The sequence below is a fragment of the Perissodus microlepis genome, chromosome 1 (assembly GCF_051167445.1).
Source record: "Perissodus microlepis isolate ML-2025 ecotype Zambia chromosome 1, ASM5116744v1, whole genome shotgun sequence".
Lineage (NCBI taxonomy): Eukaryota > Metazoa > Chordata > Actinopteri > Cichliformes > Cichlidae > Perissodus > Perissodus microlepis.
Window position 1 is genome coordinate 11,816,278 of NC_140461.1, and position 21,699 is coordinate 11,837,976.

Consider the following 21,699-nt stretch of genomic DNA (forward strand, 5'->3'; position numbering starts at 1 on the left):
CGATTGTTTACTATGTTTAAATATTTCTGAGCCCGTGTTTCCTTTCCTTTTCTTTCCTGCGTTCCTTTATGTGTAGGATAAAGCCTTGACCATTAGGGGGCGCCGTTTCCCACGCGGCAGCAGTTTTCCTCCGTTTGGCTGAATCATTTTATCCATCATCATACCCAGAATGCAAAGTGAGAGACAGCGAAACCTCGGCAGCCTGGAGCCTGTTGGGTTATCATGGCGATAAGAGGCACGTCTTCCCCCTGAGTCTCCGTGGCAACAAACGCTTTGCTTTCCCGCTACATGAAAACACACGCTGAGACCCGAGCAGCGCGGAGACCTGCCGGACTTTCAGCCCAGATTGGAGGAAGGACATAGCGAGTGACCGTCATGGCAGCGTCGGAGGAGCTGTACACAAAGGTAACGCGAGTGTGTAGCTTTGTGTAGGTGCCTGCTTTTTGTAGCCGGTCCGCTAAATAAATGTCCGAATCGTGGCTTCACCCTCTAGGAAAAATAGCTAGGTTTCCGCCCGACGAACAAAACGCCGAAAGTTTGATTTTTGCACCTCGGGGAATGTGTCCGCGGCTGCAAATGAATGAAAACGGGGTTGAAACCGCTTAAATCTCGTGTTTAGGTGTTTACATGTAACCTTGGATGAACAGCTGAAATGGGTGCAGCTGACAGATGCAGCACAGAGTCGTTTCCTCGCCTCTTCCTCCTCCCTTCATAGTCCTCCTTTGCGTGCAGAAACATCTTCCAAAAGATTTACTTTGCCATTGGATCTCCAAAGAGAAAAACACATATATTATTTTTTACGTTCATATTTTAATTTTACATTTTACTCTCTGGAAGCCAGGGGGCTAGGATGATGCAAAGGCGGTGCCAGCCAACATGGAGGCTCTGCTTTTTCGGCTTTAAACCCTGTTATTTTAGCTTTAGCTCAAACCTTTGCATTCGACATATTTTAATGTCAGAGATTACTTTGGATTTAGCTTCTTGGCTCAGTTGTATGAGCCCTTTCTTTATGTACTCTTGGCTCATGCACATAAAGACCGCCGCATCCGGACACTTTAGCATCCTTCCCCTCAGCATCCAGGATGCTCAGAGGCCCTGAAGCCTCGGTGTGGCTGTGCAGACCCAAATAGTCCCTGAAGACACCATGATACTGCTGCTAGAAAGAGGCCTGTGTTGCACTTTTAACTCTCAAGGTCATGCTGTTGTTTTGCTTTTGCGTGTTGGTGGTTGTAAATGTGAGGCAGAGATGCAAGAAAGTGGTGTGTGTGCTTGTGTGAGGGAGAGGGAGGGCAGATGAGTCACCCATCCCCCTACTTTGACAACTGGTGTCTTTAGTGTGAATAACGTTTGTGGTACAAAGACGGTGCAATGATTTCAAACCTGGACTAAACTCTTCTTTTAAGTGAATCTCTGGACCCTTTTGCAGTCTCTGTTACCTAGACAAAGCTCCAAGGAGGAGACAGTTTTAAACCTTTGGTCACCAAAAGGACACTGAAGCATCCTCAGGGCTGTTTTTCTAGAATCAGTTAAAAAGGCATGTGTTAATTGCTGTATGTAGAGCTAAAGCACTGATGGGAAATCATCTGGAAAGAATGACACTTATCTGCATTGATTAGATCCTATTTAATGTCAACTTTTGCTGGTTAGACTTGATCACGTTTGAATTTTGTGCACCTATTGTTCCTTATCGTAGACTTGGATTGTATTAGAGTAGCTTTGCATGATTTTAAATAATCCACATTGATCTTGTAGTGAGCCTTTGTTCAGCAATTCAGTTCATCCAGTGTCAGAATTAACTGTTTTAGCTCCCTTCATTTTTTCCTTTAAGCCATCTTTCTTCTAATTGGCTGCCCCTCACAAACAGAAGGTTTGAATGGCAGGTGGGTGGAGCTTCTGTGCTTTTAGCTTAGAGCTATGTGCCTGAATTCTCTCACTGACATCCGACAGAGCAAAGAATAGAAAAAACCTGTCTGAAACCTGAGCTTTGGGCTCATAGGAACAACTTTTTAGGGAAGAGCACCACCATTCAAAAGTATCAATACATAGAAGAAAATAAGGAAAAGCAAAATAGGTCTTTGCAGACATCCTTCAGAATTGTCACAATTTACTGCATTTTCTTGAGATTGTGAATTAACACGATCAGGCTTTTGCAAAAGGGAAAGAGTGTTAAAGGATGTCCACACAGGAAAAGATGAGCGGCGATATGGCGACCAGAAACCAGGAATGTAAATGAATTTTAGCAGCTTGAAATAACCATCATTGATTCAGAAGGGATGGATCTAAACTTTAAACTCTAATTTTTTTCCATCTTTTAAGTGAGAAACTCAGGAAACCACTTTGAATTACTGTCATTTAACACTTTCCTAGAGGTCATGAGGATTTCAGGTTGCTAGAGATTTCCTGAACAATCTCTAGAGTGTGTCTGCAGCTTTAGAGGGCTACCTATAAAGCCTGGAATGTTCCCAATGACAACCAGTGGGCTAAAAGTCATATGCAAAAAGCGAATCACTTTATATCTGGACAGGGATTAAAGATGTCACCTTTCCTTTTCTAATTTTGTTTTTTAAACAAAGTGATTAACAGAGAAATTGACTGGCAGATTATTAATTAAGGGTTCTGCTGGGATAGAAAAAAATACACATTAAGATGCCTGGATTCTGCTTAAATAGCACTTAGGTGTTCGATTCCAACCAGCTACCAATAGATGCTGCTGAGTTTGCTTCCTCTGCCAGCAGGATATGGCTTATAGCCATGCATCGACTGAGCTGCCCGTTTCCATAAAAATCTGTTAAAGCGGTGAAATGGCTTTAAATGCAGGTGAGTGTTTGGTCGTATGTGCTTGCATGGCTGCTGACAAGAGTTCGTTTCTGCTTTGAATGGCACAGTGTATTTTAGGAGGACTCTCTATGCGATTTACTTTTCCAGCACAGGGGCGGGAAACAGTCTGCCCTCTGTGCACACGAGTCAGCCTTATAGGAGCTTACTGTGCATATGTTATCACAAACATCCACACACACACACACACCAGCAATCTGTGTTTGTCTCCTGCGTGACCTGACTGCCTGTTTAAAGAGAGGTGATTCAGGGGTGAAGTTCTTTGCTTTAAGACTCGAGTCTGGGTTTTGTTTTGTTTGGGGTTTTTTGTAACTCAGACCAACAATATAAAACAGATCAAGATCAAAACTAGTAAGAGGGAAAGAGAAGCAAACAGAGACAGAAGAAAGAGAGGGCGCTCTCGTGGAGAGGAAAGCAAGCTGCACCTTAAAAAGATGACTCAGAGCTGAAAAGGCCTTTTACCGCACAACTGAAGCTTCAAAAATACACCTGAGTGTCATACAGCTGAGTGTTTGCTGCACTATAACGGGCACATGTGCTGTGTTTTTAAAATAGCTAGACTCAACATTGATTTGTAAAACTAAACTCAGAACTAGGGCTACACTGCATAGCTTTTTTTTTTTTTTTTTTTTTTTTAGCTGAGGTGACCAAGAGTGAGCAGTTGAGCAAGAAGGGGGCGTCTGAGAATATCATAAAGAAAGTTAAAAATATCAGCTCTGCTACGATTACTCAGAAAGTTACAAGCAGTGTACCCATACAGCCACTGGACTTTACAGGAGGAGGTGTGGCTCTTTCCCAGCTAAAGCAAGAGCGCCATAGATTTTTTTCTTTTCCTTAATGGCTTCTTTGAAAAGGGAGTTATAAAAAGCTGCTAAATCTTGTGACAAAGTTGCTACGTTTGCAACAGTGAAGTGAACTGAAGATTGAAGGTCTCTGCTGAGAGCAAGAAGGGTGTCATGCACTTTGAGCTGAGATGCTGGGTAGTTTTCATATTTAAACCAACAAACCAGTGAAGATCAGAATCGAAAACCAAATGAAAAGAAAATGAACGTGTTCCAGCCGCACTGAAACAGCTTCATGATTCGCCGTGTCGGAGAGCTAAACATGGTTAGACTTTTCTTACCATACATTGTTGCATATAATGCAATAAGAAGCTCAATAAGCAAAATGAAAAAAAGCACTCAGTAAGGAACAATCTAAATAAAATACAAAAGAAAGTCATGTAAAAAGGTCAGTGTAATACAACACAAAGTCTTTCTAAGTTGTGTTTATATGGGCTCGTTGAATGATCCAGCGTAAGATCCAGTTTTTCCTTTAATAGTAAAAGATAGTAAAGGTTAAGTTGCAAAAACGGAGGAAAAGATAGGCATGCTAATAGTAGGTTAGGTCATTACTGCTATTATTTCTTGGTTGATTATGGTATCACACACAGGCACTTATAAAATATGTGATTATACTACGAGGCGGTTACAAAAAGATCTCTCTGTAGCTGATTAGAAAATTATTCCCACATGAGGTTTTCACAACGCTCAAATTAGTCTGCATATTGTATATTAATTACAGCACAGTATTTATTTATGCTTTTGTTCTTTTCTAAGATAATTTTTTTGGATAGTGAAGCAATGACAATATGAAAGTGGGGAAAGACGTACAGCAAAGGGCTGCGGGTTCATAATTCAAATGTCAGTTAAAATGTAAAAGTTTTCTACTGTAGGAACTTGCAGCGAGCTTTAAGGTAGTGTGTCAAACTGCAGGAACTGCCCGTTCTTTCAGGGACATATCAGAGCACAGTACTTGTTTCGCAGTAGGTATATCTGATCGGTCCTGAAAAGCTGCTGCGTGGGGCTTGACGCTGATTGGTTAAACCTATGCTAAAAGCAAAATGATCAACAATGTAAACAACAAGAATGAACAACAATGTCTCAGTTCCAGCAGTTGGTATAATTTTTTTTCATTTGTCAAAATAGTTGCAGAATTGTTACATTTAAATCACTGTTAAGGATTTATGTCATTTTAGAAAAAAAATCAATTTTCCAATTTTTTACATTTTTAGATTACTTATTATATATTTTTAATCTTAACTGTTGAGTCACACTTAATTATATTGTTGTTGTTGAACTCAAGACTTGTAGTGGCTGGTTTTTAAATTTTATATTGATATTTTAATTGTAATTTATCCTTCGAGTCTGAAATATTGTTTACACTGAATGGTTTTTGTAAGGGTTTTTGGAACGCTGGCTTTAAAAAGGATATTTAACATAAATATTCTTCTTATTTCTATTATAATATTTATTATAGGGCACGTCAGACCTACCCAGCATTGCTGCAGTGGAAAGGTACTTAAAAAATGTCATATTTTTATTCTCTGTATTGTTTTTGTGATTGTCCAGCTTCTCATTGTCTCACCTCTAAAAATTCTCACTGTCTCAATTGACATGGGTCCTAAGCTCAAAGAGCTGCAGGTTGTTTCAGCGAAAATGAAAATGCTGTATGATACAAGATAACCTGTTGAGCAAGCTGCACATATGGCCACATGCTAGTTAGTGAAGTCACACAGTGAGAGTAGTCAGGAGCAGATGATGGAAGGAAAAACACCTGCTGTTACATCACTGGTTGGGGTGTTGCCGGCATGTCTGACCTTTTCAACCCATTGACAGCCATGCATTGGTGCACTTCTGCCATAACTGAATGATCATTTTGTCTCATTTATTCTGGTATCAAGACGCAGACTACCTAAGAGACCTAAAATGTGGACAAACCTTTTTTGAAAATATTATTTTATGACCTCAAGTCTAAGAATTAATTCATTTAGTGGAAAGAAAACCATCAGTTTGCATATTGTAGCTTGATATGCTGATATCCCTAACCCTTATGGCATTTGCCTGAACCGACCTAAACTTGGTATCAAAGCCTTTATTTCTTACATATGTTTATTACATTTTTGTCAATCTATGGAGAATTATAACTAGCAAACACGCTGCAGATGTTAGTTTGACAGAATATCGGTACCACCTAAAGTGATATGTTGGACTCCAGTTTAACATTGATGCAGATGACTTTCTGTTTCAGTTATTCACAGTACTGCAATACCATTGTGATACTATAGTGGTAGTATTGTATCGCAGTCTGTCGTGAGTTAGTGTAATTGCCACCCCTATTAAATGTGACATTTTTAATGATACGTTAGCATGCTCGTGTTACAAAACCCAGTTTGATTTAAAAAACTTCACGAATAGTCAGATCTGTAGGTGTTTTTCCAACTCGTCAGGTGGCAGGTTTTATATTATTCAACGTCATGGGTTTATTTTTTCCCCTTTATCTGTAATTGAGAGCATGTGCATTCAGTTACTGCCATGACCTGGTTAAAGTAATTGCGCAATCATGTTGTACTCGTTCATGCATGAGGTCATTGCAATCCAAACCAAGATACATGGAAGTATTCTATGGCTGATTGTTCGTGAATAAAACAGCGAGTCCTTTTAATGTGACTGTGTTGATGTAGCATCTGATTTTGACCAGAAAGCATAAAAAATGACCAGAATTCAATGGTAAAAGAAATAAATAATTACAGAATTTCAATGTTGCTTTATGGGAAGATATTACGTTCCTTTAATAGGCTAGCTCCCTTCATGTATCATCCAGGTTCAGTTTTCATCTTTGCAGCTCCCGGCCTGCAGTTGTTTTTCAGAGTGGCTTGTGAGACGGTCCTGTTTACTTGCCGTCTGCCTCGTAGCTCATGTGATCAATGAAGGAAGCTGAGATTTTTGTTGACAGACAGCTGGGAAGGCCAGTCGTCTGCCACGGGGCAAGGAAGTTTGGAGAACGTCGTTGAACGCCGCTTGTGTCTGCAGACACAATGGGAAGATTTCATCTGCCAGCGAGCTTTGGCGCTCACTGCTCGATCAGTTAGTGTCTGGTCTTGTGGCGCGTGTGGCTGGAGGCATCCACAAAACCATCAGAGTCACAGAATGAGCCAGAAGCTCGCTCAACAGTCAAAATGAACCGGGAGTTGGAGTATATGTTTCTGAAAGTAAGTTTTTGCTCCTTTTTAAGCTTTAAAGAAATTCCTTCCCTCTTGATTAAATAGTTGTGTCATTATTTTTTAAGGAGATGGATGCTTTTAATGATAAACTGGTGTTTCTCTTTATGTCATATAAAGAACCTTTCTATGCTGTGGTTTTGAATTTGGTTTTATTACATTGCCTCTGTAATGGTGGCTGTGGAGCCCCAATCCTGACACGCCCTTTGAAATGGTTATGTCACTGAAATCAGAAGGACAGCAATAACTTCCACTTAGCAACAAATCAGATTTTAGCCTGTGCTGAGTTTTGTTATCTGAGTAACAGCAACATCTTTGTTACGGTTTGATGAAATTGAATCAGTGGAAGTAGCTTGTAGTTTTTCCTGCCTGTTTTGGATGCACATCTGGCTTTGCAGGCTTCAGTACAACTTTGTTGGTTGGATGGACCAGCAATATGTTCTTCTGGATAATTTATCTAGCACTGTAATTGCTATCACATAGATTTATTTGCTTTTTATTGAATGTTTTAAATAACTAAAGAACTGGCGAGCTGGAACTGTCTTCCACTTACTCTGTTGGTGTGTTGTGGTGTTGTAAATATAAGAGAGGACAATTGTGGGTCCCATTCTCTGCTCTTTTATAGTGCAAAGAGGCAAACAACACTACTCCTACACTATGCCAAGAGTCAGCACTGGCCAAACTAATGTGATTAGATGCTGATCAGCGTCAGAGCCTCTTAGTAAGAGATCTTGGACAGTCAGTAGACGATTGGCACGCTAGTTGTGCCAATGGTCTAGTTGGGAGCGCAGACAATCAAGGTTCCTTCCTACCAAGCTCTCCAACAGCGCTGAAATCTCTCTAAATCTTGGCGTCATGCTGTGTCTGCCCAGCTGAGCAGAAAAACAGCAGATTCTCACATGAGTGGTATCATGTGATGAGGTTTCTGCAGTCTCCATTGACCGCTTTACTGAGAATATGTGAGCAAAACACTTTTTCGCATACCGCTGCGGCTGTCTGGAAGGTCGCCTTTGCCAGTCTGTGCTACAAAATATATTAAGGTTTTCATCCATTTCCGCTTGACTTACTTTTATGAGGTGCAGTGTACTTGTCTAAATTCCTTTTGCTCCTCTGTTCGGTCAAAAGAACAACATTGTCTCAGTCACTAGACCGAGGAATAGATATTTTATTTGAAGACAGTTTAGCTGCGTGTTTGATGTTTCAGGTTGTTCAGCCATAATCCTTCTGAAATGAAAATTATGAGAATCTGAAATATAGTTTTGAAGTTTTTTGCTCTTTTTGTAGCAGGTAGATTACACCTAAAAACCAAATACCCAGAGAAATACAGTCATTTGGAAAATTGTAAATATCACAAAAATCAATAGATTTTCAGTTACATTTGCATGGAAACAAAGTATAAATCATGAAGGGATTTTTCCTGGCTCCAAATAGGCAGTTAGGGGTGAACCTCTCATGATAAGCATGATTGATCCATAGATAGATAAAGAAGTAGGCTTGTGTTACCTTAGCAAGTCTATGGCCCCTTAATATTTCTGCCTGCAACTGCAGTATGCAGTAAATGTATCACTTTACTGAAGAGGACAAACCCGGCCATGCAGGCTCTCACTTTATGAGAAGGTGAGTTATAAGTGGGGAAAAGACACTTGCAGTAGGCCAAAAGGCACCCACTTCTAGAGCGAAAGCTCAGAGCTCCGTATTTGCGTCTCTTTAATCTGTTGTTGACTCTGAGCAGTGAGTAAACACTGATGGATGCCCCGCCCCATCGCCACAGCCTTGCAACCCCAAAACGGTGCGCTTTACACACTCCCAGCTTCCTGATCTCTGTGACATTGAAAACCTCAGAACACCTCCAGTTTCTGCATTAGCAGGAATTATTTAATACCGAGAGGCGTTGCAGTCGAATACGGAAGAGTTAAAGCTGAAATGACTTTCAGGACGTCTGCAGGTCTTCTGTGATAACATCAGTTCTGTCATATTCAAAAGGTACCACAATGGTTCCACAGTGTTTGGTGGAAGAGGTTTAATCTTCATCTCAGTAGTTTCTTACTTCTTTCATTTGTTGATTTTTAGATGCTAAGAGCACAAACTTTGGCCGTCATGTAAAGAAGTTGCGGTGTAATTGAGTGAAATACGATTAGCTGGTGTTTAGCCAGAGGTAGCCTAATCAGTTCCTGATCCTTTGTCTCAATTAAACCAGGATTAGCATCAGCTCGACTTGCAACTTCAAGACCTTTCCCTTCTGTTAATTGACCTGCTGACCCCTACTGTGTACTGAAACCTTAAGTACAGGAAGAAATCATTTTTGACAACTATAATGTTCACTTTGTGTTTCAGGTAATAATATCATCTTAGGCGCAGGGGAGCATTTATTAAGTTTGAAGTAAACCTTGATGCCATCTGTCTTACCTTAGCATAGACCTGGAGATTAAAAATGCGCTACACAAACCCAATCCCAAGATTGTGCTATTTGGCCCTTAAAAAGAACTAAAATACAGGATTTCTTCTTTTAAATCATTGTCTTCTGAATGTAGCCAATATGAAACAGCTGAAGCATCCGCTATGCCCCCCCCCCTATATATAAAGTATATATAGTGTCAGCTAAATTGTTGGTTTATGAGCCAATCATCAATGTTTGGAGCAGGGAAGGGAGATAAAGCCACATCTTTTAGACGGCAGACGATATAAGAAGCTGCACCAAGATATAGTATGAGATAAATAGGTGTTACTTTCATCCATGAAGTCATGCAAAGCTGCTCTAGTAGTCCATGTGGTATTCAACGAAAGCTATACTACAAATCTATTTAAAAACAAAAGTAATTAAAATAAAGTTGACCCTGAGATACTTCCAGAGAAGTATCCTCTTCCACTTGGGGTAGTAACTCATTCCCAACTTGGAGTGGGCGCTCCACCCTGGGTGGGCTTTGCTCACTCTTAGATATAAGGCCTCAGTCATTTAGGAGGAGCTCACAGTAGACCCTCTATAGCTCCACTTGTACTAGCTTGATTTATTATTTTCAGAGAGCGCTTAAAATGGGGAAGGTTCATTTTAGAAAAAGGTGTTATGTCTAAAAAAAAGTGTTCCCTTCATATTTCATACTTACATTTGTATACATGGAAAATCTTCCTGCATGCCAAGGGTCAGGGGCATAAACCACCAGTGGAGGTCATTTCGCTGCCTCCAAATTCACGAGAATCTATTTCACAGCAATTTGCTGCTTATTTGATTTTATTTTGATTCACTGACAGTCAAAGAATGACCGCCAGATCAGTGTACGGACGTATTATGCTCAATGGATCTGGAATTGAGCATAATATGTTCCCTTTAAACTGTTTTAATAAACAAGTCAGTGACTCTGTCTTTTCCTGAACTGTAAGAAAATAAATGATTAGTTTCAAATTAGAACAACAATGAGGGTCAAATGGAAGTTAATGCTGCAATGTTTATATGCTGGTTATACTGTGATATTGATAAGAGATGTTGGTTTCTCTTTAGGAGTGAACACATTTTAAATCGCCACACAGAAAACATTTCATCCTTGCTTTGCTGCAACCAAGTATGTGCTGCATGGACGTGTCTTGCATTCAGCATGTGGGGGAAAAGTAGAGACACTGTAGTCACATGATTGCTGATGTCACACTTGCTCTGACGTCTTTGCTCCTTTATTGTCATGCCTCCCCTCATTGTCTGCCACCCCAGAAGACACCAGCCTAGCCTAACCAGCCTCCATCCATCCCTTCCACCATCCACCCGTGTCTCTCTGTCTGTCTTTGAGGTAGACAGTCGCTGCACCCTGACTCATCACATTTTTCTCTCCAGCATTTAGATGCTATTCTTTTCCAGCTTCTTTTTCACTGTGGACGATGATGTCCTTGAAACATGTAGATGTCTGTCAGTTTCTGTGTGTGAATGCGAGTGTGTGAGAGAGACTGCGTGGTTTCAACCTACATCTCTCCTCTATTTCCGAACCCAGGGGAATTTGTTGGACTATAAATATGATTCATTACCTCTGCAGCTGTACTACAGTGCTGTCTTTCCTTTCCCCCTCCATGTATGTCTGCTAATGTGCAAATTGGGAGCATATTTCAGTGTTAACTAATTCAGGATAATCGTGCCTCACACCTAGTGGTGTGTGAAACACGTGCTCTGTGTGTGTGTGTGCTTTTTGTGACAATTACCAGGATCAGAAAGTGTGCAGCTTTGCCTCTGTGAGGTGTGATGATGCTCAGAACTTGCTGTTGCTATTTTTAGTCTCCATCCTCCTCCTCTTCTCCTCCTCCTTCTCGTTCTTTCTGCCTCTTTGTTGCCATGAGGCTGGCTGCTGGGATGGTCTAACGCAGGGACATGTTGGAATGAGGAGGAAGATGGTAAAAGCCTATATTCACCTGCATATATAGAGCTTATAATTCCATCCAATCTGTCTCTCTTAATTCCTTTTAAGTAGCTTTATGTGTATAGAAATCATATATATTAACAACCACTTATGAGTGTCTTGTCTTATTTATCTGTGATTGCCATGCCAGTGGAAAATCCCTTCGCTCCTACTTTGAAATTTCAGTTGCTGCTAACCAAATAGACTCTGCAGAGAGTTTCTCATACTGCAGTTGAACAGGCTCCAACTCCACACTCATGGACTGCAGCTGGAAACGGTAGCCTTTGGAGGATCACTTTAACCAGAAATTTATTCAGGTGAACAACTGGTTTATGTACAGATACGCCAAACTCACCAAGGCTGAGGAACTCACTATAGAGACAACCTATTGTTGCTCTGTTATTTGTTACCAGAGTATGCAGTGTGATATAGTTTTGCAAGTGACACAGAAAAAAAGAAATGCGTAAATTACAAAACACAGTAACTAAAAGTAATATCCAGGGCCTCTATCAAATCCTGCTCATTGAATACAGCTAATTATCAAAGGACAGTGTTGGGTGGATGTTACTGAAAAACTTTGATTCTTGTCTGTACCAGGGGTGCTGGACTCTGTTTTTCTTGGATTAATATTTTTGATAAGGAAAAAGACTTCAATAAGAGAAAATACAAAGGTTATGGGTTCAACAAGCCCCTGTTTATTTTCTAGAATAAAACTAGTCCATAGTGAAAAACCTTTCATCATTTCCTCCTTTTTTAAAATATTCTGTTTGGCTGATAGAAAACTTAGTTCATGATACACTATCCTCCCGAGATCCAGCCTATGCAGTATGCCCTCTTTTTATTCCCACTTTTTATTCCAACAAACTTTCCTCACAAGAAAGTTACAGCTGCGAACTTCAAAGCCACAACCAAACATATCGACCATGATTTAATGATGGTGGTCGTTATCTGGCACAAAGCAAAATCTCTCTGAAGTTGGAAGGAAAATGGTGGAAAGCTTTTTATGCGTTTACATGAGCTGAGCATGGAGGAACAGTTTCTGCTGTAAGGGCTGGTAGAGTAAGGCCAGTTTTCCAGCAGCTATGCCAATAACCTGACCTGTAATATTAAGATCACAATCTTTAACATGATTGTACAGCCTGTGCTGCTTTGAGAAGACTAAACGGAGAGAAAACACCGATATAAACATGAAAAGAACCTAAACCTTCATGAGTAAAAGCTTAAAAAGGACGTTTCATTTAAATCTACCTTCTTTCTTGTTTTAGGAGTTTTGTGCCGCTCAGTCAAACATGCTGTTTGATAAGTTTTTGCCTTGCAGAGTGGTGTTTATACTTGTCTTAGGCAGATGGTTGCCTCTCCGTGAGTCAGAGGTTTCTTTTTATAGTCTTTACCTTGCAGAATAAAGGTTTTGAGGCCACTGTTGTTGTGATTGTGTAAATAAACTGGATCAAAATGTCTGGAGAAAGCTTGGTAGTGGCCTCGGCCCTGACAGGGGCCATTGGCATGTCGATGAATGTTGCTCTATTTCATGCTTTCATTTAAGAAAACATGCATTTGATCATGTCTGATTTTTTTTTCCCAGTAATGAACATTAAAAGTGGCTCATCTGAAGTGACCTAGCAGAATTTACCAGCAGCCTCTCTAAAAATGATCTCAGCAGCCATCCCAAAAGCATGTCACTTTTACTAAAATTGTTCTGTTCTCTTGTAGAGAGTTATCTATTTATTTAACTTTGAATAAAATTACTGTAAATCCACTGGAATTCAAATAACAAAGTGTCTCTTATGAGAGATAAGGCTGGATGTTTGATGCTGCAGATGATAGCGAGCATCGGTGTCAGACAGTAATGTGGTTGAGTCCTGTGGTTTGATCATTTGGGCAGTGTTTCAGAGCTTCTCCCTTTTAGCTGCTGTTTCATGTGTAACTCGGCACAGACGCATAGATGTGCAGTTTCTCCGTCTCTCATTGTCTTCAAACATACTGAATACAATAAACATAACACTTATTGTCTCAGTATTAGATAAACTCAGAGTGTGATACATAAATTAGCTCATATTTGTAGATTTATCAGCTAGTACTGGCTTATCTAAGACATGCTGGTATTGCGATAAAGTAGGTGCTGGTGAGTAATTGCAGTACAGAAATGCAAAAGATATCCAACTTTAAAATGTCACAACACGGGGACTGTAATAGGGCTGCCACGATTAGTTGACTAGTCACGATTACGTCGACTATCAAAATCGTCGACGACTGATTTAATAGTCGACGCGTCGTTTGAAGCTTTGTAAGATCACAAAAGACGCAGGAATAAGTAGTAGGATTTAAGAGTGTAATAACGGACTGAAACAGAAGATGGCAGCACTGCATGTACAAGGATGTCAGCTGCCGTTAAATCCCGAAGAAGAAGAAGAAGTAGCTCTGTCCCAGAATTCATAGCGCAGCCCAGCTCAGTTTCCAACAATGGCGGCAGCTACTTAGTTTTACTATTACTCTTATTATTCTTTCTGGGTCACAAAATAAACGTTTAACATATTTTCAGGCGAGAATGTAGCTGTGTAAATCTCAAATATCTGCTCAGTTTATCAAGACACCACATATTTTCAAAAGCGCTCCGACGTTTTCGGAGACGTCTGTTACCTACTAGCTCGATAGCTAACCGGGGGCAAGGCTCACTAGAGCCCGTGAGAACACCGGACTCCCGGCAAATCGTTTTCAAACCCACCGCCCTCTTTCGCTACTCAGGTTAAACATGATATATAAGTCATTTAGATAACGTAAAAATGTTATTGTTTGGCTTTTTTTTTAGTATTTTATTTGTTCCTGAGTAAATCGGTTTGGCTGAGGATAAAGTTATAGTTTTTACACAGCTGAATACAGGTCAAGCAGACAGCTGATTATCAGAAGTGTGAGATGCTCGAGAATATACTCCGGTGTCCCGTTGTATTTTAGATAGCAAGGAGTTTATTAAACTTCACCGAAACAATCTGCAAATTTCATTAGAATTTAATAAACTATGATCTTGTCTTTATTTTTAGTTAGCACATACCTTAAACACTTAAAGCTGTAAGCTAATGATAGTTATATAGGAGCAGACATGCTGGTGCAATAAGCTGTACGTTTTACGTCCAATGGATGATGATCTGATTAGTCGACTAATCGCAAAAATAATCGGTGACTAGTCGACTATCAAAATAATCGTTTGTGGCAGCCCTAGACTGTAAGGCACTTCAAGTAAAGACTTTTTTTGCTACGGTAGAAGTAGCTGTTGTGCATTTTGCAGACTTTAAATGGTCATTTGCAGGCCTTTAAAAATCCAACTTTGGATCCACTGTCACAAAAGCATTTATATACTTCTTTTCTACTAATACATTGCTGCTGCATATCCAGGCTTGGTGCTGTTTGGAGAACCAGCCCACATGAGAACTGTAATTTCTGAGACTGTAACGAATGTTAAAAATTGATCCTCGTGCTTCTGTTCACTTTATTGCGGCTAATTAGCCCCTTTAGTGTTTTTTTTCCTCTTTCAAATGGGCTTCTTGTGAAAAACCTATGGGACTTGTGCGTTAGCTCAGAGTGACCCACAACTTCCTCTCTACCATTCAGCAAGCAGCAGCACCCAGACAGAGTTGTGCACTCCCTGTGTGACATTGTGTTGCCTCTGCCTTTCTCTCCAAGTGTAGCACATTGTCAGACAACATTGCTGTTATCAAATTTGACCCTCCTACCCCCTTAGTCGGGCAAAGCTTTAAATATTTCCTATTTATTATCATTATTAACTCTCAGACATTTAAAAGATGGTATTCAGGACAGCCCTAGTAATTTCCACCTGGGGGATTCTGGGCTGAATCTGCCAATCATTGGTAGGTGCCATTGGTGGTTTAACCTCGTAGGCCACCTATACAAGTTCTATCTTCATCCCAGTAATTTTGTGATCCTGCACTGGTTCCCTTTTATATGGATGCCAAAACCTGGCAGTTTGGGTAACAACACTGCTTCAATGGAAGAGTTGACTTTTAAGAGTTTTAGTTCTTAACCTCTTGGGAACACAACTCACTTTATTCGTGTTAATGTGATTGTATCCTATTTTTACACACCTTAAATATTCCCTATTTACTGTGTTCCATGTATATCTTTTTTTTTTTTTAAATTTTCTTCATCCTCTAACTTACAAAGATGCTCGCTCATTTCTAAGTGCCATTCTCATTTTTCTTAAGTGCCACACTATACATAGCATAACTATACAGGTCACACTGTTTAGTGTTTCTGCACCAAAAGAGAGAGAGAGATAGGAATAATGTGGATAACCTGAGGACTTGATGGAGCTGGGCCATGGGGCAGCATTCTCAGCAGCGATGGCAGGCTCCCTCTCCCCGGCAATCTCATTCTTTTGGTCACTACCCAAGCTTGGGACCATGGGGTATGAGGGGAGGACTTGGATCGACCGATAAACCAACAGTTTTGTTTTCACACTCAGCTCTCTCTTTACCTAAACTTACCAGTGCACCTGAGGTGGTTTGCAGACAATTGTGACGGGGCTGGAATGAGAATCAGCACTTTTTTACAGGTGAAAAAACCCCTAATTGGTTCACAAGGCTCTAAAATATTAAGACTCGACAGTTTCTCTGCTAAAGCTGCCATTTCACCCCCACCACTCTCATGCACTACGAAGGGAGGGTTCATGAGGATTTGTGTGACTATGAGGTCATGATTCAGATGATCGGTAGTGAAGCAGCAGACAAAATTAACCACTTATTCTCCCGTTATGCTCCTCTACAGTGAGGTCTTTGTCTTTTGCTTCTGTGAAATCGTCATGAGCAGTTTACGTAATGAAGGTTAAAAAAAATCCTTTAGGCCTGAGAGCGTTCCTGAAAGTTCAACAAGGAGTTTTATCGTCATGTGCATTAGATGCTCTGGAAAAAATTGGCACTTTAATATTTCTGTATTAAAAGTTATTCCTGTTCATTTTTTCCCCTTTTGTAATGTTAAATATACTCTAAAAGAAAAAAGCTAAACACATGCACTGTTTAGCTTTTGTCTTCTGCCAGGCACTCTGCGGGCACCTTGTCCCATCACACCGTGGTCCTATTAATGCCCCACTCACTGCATGGTTCTCCAGCTGACTCCCGTACAGTTGGGCTTCCTTGCATAAGTGTGGGCATGCGTCACCATTTATAAGCTTGTCTCTTCAGCCATGTGACCGGCAGCGTCCATCACTGTATTCCCACATTTCTGTGATCAGCTGATTGCCTCCAGTCACATGTATGTAAGGCTTGAAACACTTTTCTAGTGATGCCTGTGTGTCTGTGTTTGTGGGTTTGAAGTTATCATCATGCAAGATCCACTGTTGCTTTCTTTAGTCAGTATAAGCTAGTGTTTGTTCAGTTGTTTGTTCCTATAACTTAACTGACCATTAGGAGCTGTGTTCTCATGACTGTGAAACACAGAACCCAGTGTTTTCTCTGAGGTCATGGATATTAAAAGGATATATTGGATATATTAAAAAGGAGGCGTTTTAGTAAAACTGTCCTGTTGTCCTCCTCCATTTGAATTGAGCAGAAGGAAACTAAGTGATTTGTGTTGGCATGGAGCATCAGGTGGAGTGGGTTTATCCAGAGATGTGAGAAAAGAGGAGATATGTCACTCAGTGAATTGTGAATTCAAATTTATGGAAGAATTCTGCAACAGCGAAGATGGTTATATGTGTACTACTTCCAGGGAGGAGAAAAAACCTTATTATGTAAAAAGGGCAGAAAGCATGTGTTGTTTTTATTTGTTTGTTTCTTTTTAAATTACACATAGAAATGGCCCATAGGCATGAATGTGAGTGTAAATAGTTGTCTGTCTCTCTGTGTTAGCCCTGTGACAGACAGGCGACCTGTCCAGGGTGTACCCCACCTCTTGCCCTACAATAGCTGGGATAGGCTCCAGCCCCCCCCCCACCCCCCACCCCCCGGCGACCCTGTGATAGATGGATGGATGGATAATTTCATTTAAAAATCATGGCTGGGAAAACGATAGAAATTTGGATGTCCATAGAAATGGTCCTGTGTTTAATACTATAAACGCAGCAGCATCTCTACAGTTTTTATGCAAGTATTAAAGCACTTTATTGTGTACCTGATGTGAAATGACATGTCTGGTTTCTAACTTTATCTGTTTTTGTTTTTTGTGTGTGTTTTTTGTGTGTCTCAGTGTGCTCGGGTTTGGATCCCTGATGCAGAGGAGGTGTGGAAGTCTGCTGAGCTCACCAAGGACTACAAAAGTGGAGATGTCTCCCTGCAGCTCATGCTGGAAGATGGAAAGGTGAGGATGGTAAGAAGAGGAGCAGGGTGGGGGAAGAAACAGCCTCTTCCTCTTTGTTTTTTCCCCCCCTCTTCTTTCTCTTGGTTTTTCTGTCTCTCTGCAGGATTCCTTTATGGAGAGCGCTAATGATAAAGCCAATAACCACTAATGAGATGTAGCAGAAGCAAAGATGCCCCGTGGAGCATTTTTAATGTATCTCAGTACATTTAATTTGTTGGCTTAGGATAAAAACAGCTACCAGCATGAAGCTATTCCTTACCATGAGGCACTCATTTAAATGAATGGCTGATAGTGGCTGAACCATTTACTATATTGCCCGTAGTGATTTAAGATTTATGCAGTCATATTTAAAAACACAGACTATTAACAAATCGAAAGAAACACCAACATAAAGTGTCTTAGTGTGTTGAGCCTCTGCTTCCTATCAGAACAGCTTCAACACATCTTAGTATCGATTCTCCAAGTCTGTGGAGATGAAGCATCATTCATCCAAAAAATGCTCCAAAATTTGGTGTTTTTATGATGGGCATGAAGAATAGGATAAAGGTTTTGTTCTGTTTAGCTTCTCAGCTGCTTAATATCGCTAAAACTTCAAACATTTAAAATTTAATTTGTTGAAAAGTGTCAAAGAACAATCAACAGATTTTGGGAGTCAGTAAAGGTCAGATGGAGGTTCATGAGGTTTTTTCCTTTTTGTTCAAGCTAAATGTCACAAACTACCTATCCCTGGGCTTTACGCTGCCATAAAAGTAGTAACAATCCAGGTTAGCCAAGGTTACTATAGCTGAGTAAAAATAAATTAAAAAATGAAAATAGGTGCAAAAACCTCTTTCAGTAAAATGAAATAACTCAATTCAAAACCAGACTTAGAAAAAATATAAAAATAAGATAATTGTATAGAAGACGTCTTCTATCTGATGAGGCAGATGTTGTTGTTGTTGTTTTTGAGTCACCTACCCTCCATGTACCCTCCAAATTAACTAATTAACAAGACTAAAGTTGACACTAAAACGAAGCATTTTCAAAAAAAACCCAAAAAAATTAAATGAGCAAATCCACTCAAACCAAAACTAATTTTTTTTTTTCAAAAAGCAATTAAAATATGCAAAATGATAAGAATTCTGATTTTGATTAAATTGAATAGTTATACAGCTTAGGTGCAATATGCTCATGTGTGTTAGATGACCTCTGCTGATCATAATAACTCAATTATTCTGTGAAACATGTAGCTAATCTGTCTCAATCTTGATATTGTTTTCCTGAAGATTTCTTCTTACTGAACCAAATATTCTTATCAGACAAGTATCTGAAATACAGTACATCAATCTCACAAAGATATAAAAGGAGCGAGCAGCAGAAGCTTTCACACAGAAAGAGGGGAGCGAAAATGAAAACAACATTTATACTCTCCAGCTTTGAGCGGTGGAAAATCAGTAGCCTGTCTCATGACATTTCTGAGAACGTGGATATGAAATAGTGTTCAAATACCCTGTTAGTGTGGACCTCTGTTAGTGGTTATATAAATGATCTGATCTCTTCAGAAAGCCCCAGACAGAAAACAGCAGCATGGAAACAGTTTAAAGATAAAATCTCTGAGTGGATTTTATTGCAGGACTTAATTTAGTTTGATGTTAGCAAAGCAGATCTTTTCTCCTTTTAGCAGTGGGTTAAAAAACATGTTCTCTTCTCATCATTTGATCAGTGGGCATAGTGAGTTTAATGGTGACATTGTATTGTATAGGACCACATAATCTACTTGGCTTGGCTGGTAGTTCCTTATTATTGTTAGAAACAGCACATTTAAGTGCTGTAAATCCTGTAATATAGCTTATATCGCTCGAGTCCCTTCATTTTTTTTTTTTTTAGTCCCAGTCGAATATTTGTGTCTTCGTTTTTTTTAACTGAACCCAGACGTCCAAATGAGGTTGTCTGGACTCAGAGTTTGGATGACAAGCTTTTGACGAGTCATTGGTGAGACAGGGTAGATCTGACATACCTCCACATCAAAAGAAGCCAGTCGAAGTGGTTCAGGCATCTGACTAGGATTCCTCCTGGGTGAGTTGTTTGGGTCATGTCCAACCGGGAGGAGACCTCTGGGCAGATCCAGGACACACTGGAGGGATGTTGCAGCTCTGCTGGGCTGGAAACATTGCGGTATCCCTCCAGAACAGGTGGAAATGGTAGCTGGAGAGAAGTAAGTTTGGGCATCACTGCCCCTGTGACCTGGACCTTGGTGACGAGTAGAAGATGGATGAATGTTTTTCTGCAAGTTCTAACAAATCTAAAGTCTCATTTTAATATTTTAACCCAGGATTTTGTACCAATCCACCATCTTTTAATAAAACGAATACCTTGTTGTGCCATATTTTGAATAATGTGCTGTTTCTTGATTAAGTCCTGTTCTTGTGGTCATCCTCAGAACATTGAGCACAAGCTGGACCCTAAGACAAAAAACCTGCCTTACCTGCGAAATCCTGACATTTTGGTGGGCGAGAATGACCTCACAGCACTCAGCTACCTCCACGAGCCAGCAGTGCTGCACAACCTCAAAGTCCGCTTCATCGACTCGAAGCTTATCTACACTTACTGCGGTAAGCAGGTGCTTCATCTATCAAAGATGCCAGACTGTATGTTTGCACGTTTAAAATTACAGCTTTAAGTAATGGTGTCATTGAAGGGATAAATATTGAATTGTCACAGAGTTCCTTTTTAAAGCTGAAAGTAATATAAGCTTTATTTCTCAGCTTATTTTAATCACCTTAATAATGGAAGATTTATTAATTTAAATAAACAAGTCAAGCTTTGTCTGCCTACAGCATTTTAGCTACTTTATTCCATTATCCTCACTGATAAACTCAAGACATGTTTGCTATTATTGTAAGACAAATTCAGTTCACATGAGATAAAAAGATAATTAACAATATTAATCATTTAGCATCATAACAGCATAATTCCTCTTTATGTGGTCTTGCTGCCGTTCAGCTCATTCTTCCGTTTATTTTTTCTCCTCGCGTCGTAGGAATCGTGCTTGTGGCCATTAACCCGTACGAGACGCTGCCCATCTATGGAACAGATATCATCAACGCCTACAGCGGTCAGAACATGGGCGACATGGACCCACATATCTTCGCTGTAGCAGAGGAAGCTTACAAGCAGATGGCCAGGTTTGTCTGAGCATGTGTGTGTTACCTGAGCAGGCTTGGTTGAAGTCTCCCTGTTGCTCAGCCTTGCCTCTCTCATTAGAGTTTGTAGGTCAAAGCGGAGCCAGAAATAGCCAAACGGTGGTCTCACTGACTCTCCCTCTCTTATTTTAATCACATGCGTAGCCCACAAAGACTCTCTGCAGGAGCCAACTAGTAGATCTTTGCACTCTCCTGGTGGGGGCTCATATCATTAACACATTGAATATTGACAGTATGTTGCACTAAGTTTACTCAGACCACAGGGCAGTGAAGGAGGGCCAGAGGCAGCAGCCACAAACATGTCCACTATCTCATGGTTGCAATCCTCTTTATATTATAATCATTAAATAATCATATGTTTATTGTAAACTAGGGTAAGTCTGTAGGTTAGTATTCTATTCAAGTTCTTATTCAAGTGAAATTCGCACAAAGCTTCAGAGTCCTAACTGATGCAACATGTTTGAGACTGATTGAAGTGAAACTAAATGTATGTAAACTCAAATCAGAGTGAACATAAACTTCCCTTAAAGCCTGCAAAAAGGATAAATGGTGGCTGGAGATGGAGTAGGATCTGCAACTGGAACTACAGAAGAAAGGTGATGCCTTAGGAAGTAGCAGTATGTAAGGATTATGTCTCGTGCATAGAACAAGGAAAGTGACCTGCAGATACATTAAAGTGTACAGACCTGCGATGCTTGTTCTGTCAGCAGGCTGAAAAAGTGTTGATGATGATAGCATGTGACACTTCCTATCTGGCTCCTGAAATTGTGTGTGTCACACTTTTAATTATGAAGCTATATTTAATTTGGACTGAAAGCTGTAGCAATTTGCATCCAACTGTTTCCATTCTCTTAATTACACTGGTCTGCAAAAAAAAAAAATCAGCTGCATGGGATATTTTTGGTAAATTTGATGATTTTTAGGGTGCTGAATCCAAAAATGATCTCCATTTCCCTCCGTCATGTACAGT

At 40.1% G+C, this 21,699-nt stretch overlaps 1 protein-coding gene across 3 annotated transcripts in view; it reads left to right on the plus strand.

Moving 5' to 3' along the window:
- Positions 1 to 137: 137 nt before the first annotated feature.
- Positions 138 to 21,699, plus strand: part of myo5aa (myosin VAa) — a 62,066-nt gene continuing 40,504 nt past the window's right edge. The window contains exons 1-4 of one of the 3 annotated variants that reach the window (XM_084929986.1): positions 138 to 405; positions 17,437 to 17,547; positions 19,967 to 20,138; positions 20,567 to 20,711. In XM_084929986.1, coding sequence (XP_084786112.1) covers positions 376 to 405; positions 17,437 to 17,547; positions 19,967 to 20,138; positions 20,567 to 20,711 — 458 coding nt within the window. In that variant the 5' untranslated portion in view covers positions 138 to 375. Of the gene's footprint in view, positions 406 to 6,756; positions 6,866 to 17,436; positions 17,548 to 19,966; positions 20,139 to 20,566; positions 20,712 to 21,699 lie in introns of those variants that run through there. The other 2 variants (XM_084929992.1, XM_084929981.1) reach the window with 2 other exon arrangements.